This window comes from Alosa alosa, chromosome 5 (genome assembly GCF_017589495.1).
Source record: "Alosa alosa isolate M-15738 ecotype Scorff River chromosome 5, AALO_Geno_1.1, whole genome shotgun sequence".
In the NCBI taxonomy this organism is placed as follows: Eukaryota; Metazoa; Chordata; class Actinopteri; order Clupeiformes; family Clupeidae; genus Alosa; species Alosa alosa.
In genome coordinates, this window is record NC_063193.1 from 18,719,257 (window position 1) to 18,725,317 (window position 6,061).

General features: G+C 42.8%; 1 protein-coding gene across 1 annotated transcript; it reads right to left on the reverse strand.

Moving 5' to 3' along the window:
• Positions 1-751: 751 nt before the first annotated feature.
• Positions 752-2,244, reverse strand: gdnfb (glial cell derived neurotrophic factor b). The gene is made up of 2 exons (XM_048244180.1): positions 2,162-2,244; positions 752-1,278 (listed from the first exon to the last, which is right to left on the reverse strand). The coding sequence occupies exons 1-2, from the start codon at positions 2,196-2,198 to the stop codon at positions 752-754; spliced, it is 564 nt and encodes a 187-aa protein (XP_048100137.1). The 5' UTR covers positions 2,199-2,244.
• Between the last annotated feature and the right edge of the window lie 3,817 nt (positions 2,245-6,061).

The following is a 6,061-nucleotide window of genomic DNA, read 5'->3' on the forward strand; positions in this document are numbered from 1 at the left end:
GCTTGTGTGTGATTGTGCATGTTAGGAGGACAAGGTCTAGGACGGAGTAAGTCACACAATCCAGTCTATCTGACTCATTCCAAAAGAGAGGAAACCAAACTATTGTAATTCCTAAGGAATGGGAAACACATTTCAACCCACTATTCACCTTAATCCAATAATGAAATGATTTCTGACACGCACAAACAAACACAACAGAACACTGTTACTCACTATGGGAAACTATTCTGATTTTGTAATGTATGTTCACCTCTGAAAACTATGTAAAAACGAATTCTAACGTGTTTAAATTGTAAGCACTTGTCCTTAGAAGTTCATCTCATGTCAGGTTTAATGTTACTTAACCTGTAACTGTTACAGTTATCATGTTTGGCACCAGTTTCCGATACGTTATAAGATGTGAAATAAATATAAGAATGCAAACAAAAACATTAAAATAAATAAACTGTTATAATAATAACTTAATTTCATGCTTCAACCCACATAAATAGGTACTTTTGATTTTTGGGGGACTAGAATCGAGAACTAAAACTAGAATAGCCTTTCTACATTTGTAGATAAATTTAAACTTTTGTATTGTAGGGGCATCACACACGTTTCTTGTTCTTAAAACTCCTCCTTGGGAAATCCCAACGGAGTGGCATATCCCTGGGGTAACTACAGTACATACCATTTAGTTATCAATATGGCATTGGGTAATGTTACCCCATCCATTTCATAACCTTGCCCTCCTGTCTTGTTCAAGTGGTAGTCAGACACAGCCACACTTTCTGGCCGAGTGCTTCTTCATGGTGTGGTATATCAAGTTATCATCCAGAAATGACAGGTCATCATCAAATGCAATTGGACGGCAGCAGGCGTGTGGCGGGCTGTCCCGCAGCAGCTTCCTGTTTTGCGTGAGGTTGTTGAGGATCTTGTCGTAGTTGGTCTCGGAGTTGGTGCAGGGCCCGCTGCAGTACCTGAAGATCATCTCCTCTCTGGTCTGGTAGCCCAGCCCCAGGTCGGACACGTTCAGCTGGATCTGCCTCAGCTTGCAGCCATGAGCCTGGCCGCTGCCTCCCTTCCCTCGACGCCTGCCGCCGCCGCCGCCCTGACCTGATGCCCACGTGCCCCCACTCTGCCCTCTCCTCCCTCCTGCCTGTGCCCTCCTCCTCGGCCGCTTCTCCATCAGTGCCAAGTTTGTGCCCTGCTCGGCTGATCTCCTCAGTCTACTGATAGTGCTCTTGATGAAGTCCAGAACATCCTCTAGCTGCTGGGGGCTCTGGGTTATCATATCGTCTACAAGATCAACAGACAAACAGATGTGTGAGCGATTAACCCCAGAGCCTGTCACGTTGGAACGCAGACACCCCCCTCCTGCTTAACAACAAAAACCACATCTCACACACTTCTTTTTTTGACCAAAAAAAGACCCAAGATAAGTCCTTCAAGGTCTCTCTAAGAAGACATGATACTGCACTTCAGCGGTGATTGCTTTCAAAGTGGCCACACACAATGAAGCCTGACACAAAGCTCTACCAACATATGATATGGTTCATACCGTTACATAAAAGATATCTTTCATAATGCCTGTTTTGTTCACGGCATTGATAATGGCTCAAAAGGTGTACTCCGGAGGCTTCAAGGTCTAGGTGTAAACCATCAACCATCAAACAGGTGCAGGCCAGAACTAGAGCTCATTTTCAGAGGTGTCAACGGTCCCTGGCACAGATGACATGCAACCTGACTCCTGCACCTCACTTCACTCAATCAACCGCAGTATCAGGTGTGACCCAGGATAATCGCCATGTCACTGTCTAATAATGATCTTCCAAAGACACCTGTAAACCAAGGTGCAAATACAACCGCAGCACCATAATTCTTTCACACAACCATAAATTGTAGACGTATGAAACAGGATAATGGGTTGCATAGAAGGAGCACTTCAAAAGGCAAGGTTAGGCCTACATATGCACACCTCTTTGCATCCGACAAAATCAATACAGTTTAACAATTACATAACCCCCCGCCCCCCTATGATTTCAATAGAGTAAAGTTTTACTTTAACAGCATGGATGCACAGAGGGGTCTGATAAGTTTGATGCTGACAGTTGGACTCACTAAAAAGCACACAATGTCTAGTTGACCACACTTCACAATTCACAGAAATGAATAATTTTACCTTTGAATGGTGATTTTTGTTGTCTGTTGTCCGTCATACTTCTTGACTCAGATGCTGAGGATGTATCCAGCCTCCTCTGTGAGTCATAACGGAGCGTTCCCGCTGGGAGGGACTGTAAACTTCTCAGCAGTGGGTTTGTGAGGACGTGGTCCAGCAGCAAGTAACAAGTGAAAACTTTATCCCATAACTTCATGGTAGGTCCTAGTTCCACAGGGGGGATCTGCACCAAAACAGTTTAAGTTTACAAGCAACATGATGATCATGCCATCGTCTTCTACTGATATCTGAGTTTTACCTACACAGGGTTGTCAGACTTCGCTTAGTTGTATATTTCCAGGCATAAGCATTTTATTTGACTGAAGCTAATGACTTTGACATATCTCTAAGTAACAGTGGGATGCCAGGGTGTCTGGATTACCACCAGATGGGGCAACATTTGCACTCAAACCTAATGTAAAACTGCACACAACAACAGTGATCTGAGTGAATGGAGCATTTTGCTGTAAAAGCTTTTGTGTCCTGTAAAACACATTTTCTGTGAATATAAGAACTGCACCATGTTTAATGCTGTAGGCTATTGTAATTTTCTGTTAACCGACATAAAACTAAAACAATCTAATTATTTTTTATGAACATAAGCAAATCACGAGCAAAACTTAAAGCAGTGAGTGCACTGAAACAAACAAACAAAAACAATTTGATTAAATTAAAGGTACAACATAGCCACAGTGACTCACCTTATACTTGGTCCATGATTGAAATTCATCAGAGAATACAAGAGATACATTTGTTGCTCACATCCATGATGGACAACAGTGAAGTATTTCTTCAAATGACTCAGTTCTGCGCTCACTAATATCCAAACTGTTATTTGCAACGCGAAATGGTATGGATACAACATGAAATCACCTCCCAGAATGAAAAGAAATGTCAAATAAGAGTTCAGACAAAATCCGTACGCAAAACTGGGATTCAAGCAGATGGTCCGGAGCAAATCCCACACTTGATCACATAGCCTAAGTGACCAGCGAGTTTTTGATCAGAAATGGTAAAACCCGTTCCAGGGGCCTCATTGATAGTCGGTAGATAAAATAAAAATAGATAAAAATAGTGGCGTTCAAAATATCTCCAGTTTAATGTTTTCATCAAATTCCTGAATATCAGAATGCCTTCTTTGCCCTCCTGCTGATGCCGATAATGAAAGCAATTGCCCTTTGCGCAACTTTCACACTTAAACTTTATCGTTGTCAAGAAAGCCGATCCGTTATTTCACTGTAGACTATATGAACACGGAAAGCTTCTGAAATTTCTGTGAGTTCTGCATTCTGAGAAACAGTGCGCACTGCAAATGTAGGACTGAGATGTAGTAGGAACCGCTCTATGAGGTAATGCAGAATGAGCTGTTCATTTACATAGGTGATGGAGACCTAATCACAGCCCCAGACCACGATGAATTCCCTGCCAGCGAAAAGCCGGACAGACAACTTCATAGTAAGGTTTTTTTTTTTTTTTTTTTTGTATAGGCTAGGAGGCTACTCTGTTATTCGAGCCTCATTTTAAAGCAACGTGTGATTGGATGGACTTTTCAGAAACCTTTCAGTTAAAGACAAGTTGCCTTCTTCATGCCTGGCGTAGCATGATGACAGATAGAACACCAGGGGGTTGCAAAAGTGCTTTACCTCATGAGGTTCACTTTCACTGGGACCCAGGCATGGAAATAATAACTTGTGATGAATCGATGCCTATAGGCAAAATTACCACTGTAGGCTACCTTACAACGATTTAGTAAGAGTAGGCCACTTTATAATTAGAACAACATTTCACATGATTCACAATGTAGGCCTACAAGTAGATGTCAGCAATTGGTAGCTGAACATGATGTAAAACATAAAAACAATCCTTAAACCCTATGTTCTTTTCTCTCTAAATGATTGATGAGTTGATATGTTACAACAAAATGTGTATCAGTATCATCAGTTGTAGCCAAGTGTTAGAAGAGATGAATATGCTCTGTGGAGAATGTTAGCCTACATGGCAATTGCACCCTCTATAGACTGTTTGGGAACCTTGCTACCCTAGAGGCTTCACACATCTCTGTGGCACTACTGTTACAGATAGTGGTGGCTGCACACTGCATTTAGATATCATGGAATACTGTGTGGTTGTATCTTGCAGATATAGACAAACATTTTCCTTACCTAAGACACGTAAGGCAGAAAATGAGCTCAAGTTCTAGTGGGCCATGCTGTAGTTGTGAACTTCTGTACAGTGGACTGACTATCACACACACATTCATGTAACATCCAACACTGGACCACAGTAACTCTAGGAACCCTTGTATGAAGTGAATTAAGTTGCCCTACTTTTCTGACTTATGTAATAATGGTAAGTGGGCAAAAATAAAAACAATTAATAACATATACTCTTCTGGAAGTTCTAAGTAGTTATCCAGGAGTGGACTGATGACAGTTAGCAGGCCATGCACTCACAGTAAGATCCCCAAGGCTATGATATAACTGAATGCTTGCAATTACTGAAGTAACTCCAGGAGAGTCCAATCTGGGTGAAGTAAAGCACAGATTGGGAGAAATCAAGCACCACGATCCTTCATAGCCACAGAAGAGTGTCTTTATGTGTCTGCATCAATCACGTCTGTAATTTGAGTATAAGGAGGAAGATACAAAGGGCCAATTAAACTGAGATCCACTAAAATTAGCCAGTTACAGAAGGGTTCAAAGTTTTCATAATTCATTAAGAGTTTGCAAAATAAAAGTTAGAATAAAGCAACTTTTGATATTTAAGTTGAATTCAAAGTGGTAGTAGTCAAAGTGTTGGTGGTCTAAACCCATTTAGGAAATGTGTGTGTGTGTCTGTGTGTGTGTATGTCAGTGTGTCTGTGTGTGTGTGTGTGTCTGCGTTTCAGTGTGTGTGTTTGTGGGTTGATGGGTGAATGACTTTCTGAACTTTTTAGTGCTCTATATCCAGCCGCCCACACAGTCGTCGTGCAAAGCCATGTGGCAGCTGGGATTGATACAACCCTGGTGGAAAGCTCCGGACCGCGAGGACGCATGAGCAATCACCTGCCATTACCCCTGCTGCCGCCCTCCTCCCCTGACCTCTCCAAGCAGCGCCGTGGAAATCAAGCATGCCGCGGCAATTATTACACACAGCGCAACAATTGAGGACAAGATGGAGAGAAGACACCCAGCCTTTCTCTTCCTCTCTTCCTGACGCCAAATGAACGAGTGCTTTTATCAGTGCTGGCGGCCCTTGCGGGGCCGTTTGGCCTGCCATTAGTCCTGCAGGAACATTTAGCACTATTACGCACACCCGCACACACACACACACACACACACACACACACACACACACACACACACACACACAAGTCCAGTTGCAGGCCTCCCAGAGGGAAGATCTGACAGCTCTAATGGAAGTGTGATTAAGTAAGGAGAAGGGGCAATGCTAATGTCTTAATTCTCACCACATGTGCATTTGGACTGTTCGTGTGAGAGTGGCGCTACCAGCTGATTCTGTGTGCAGAGGTTGCCCTCAACTATGTGTGCATTTATGTGGCAAACCTGGTTTTTATAGATGGTAATCCATCTATGGTTTCAGTATGTGCATTCTGCCAGTGTAGTCTCTGACCCTTGCGAGAGGTTGATGATATTTTTTCAACAGCCAATCAAATACACTCCTCTCTGTACACCTGAAAAAATGTTGTTCAATGTTTTGAAGCTATGGCTCAGTTCAAACCACTTTGATTGCTTCCCATTTACCGAGCCAGCACTGTGCAGGAATTCTATGGGGCTATCCTGAGAGCAGAGCACGCACTGCACAGGCAGCTAGAGGAATGTGAGGAGAATGCCGCTGAATTTAAAGAATAGCGTAATGGATCAT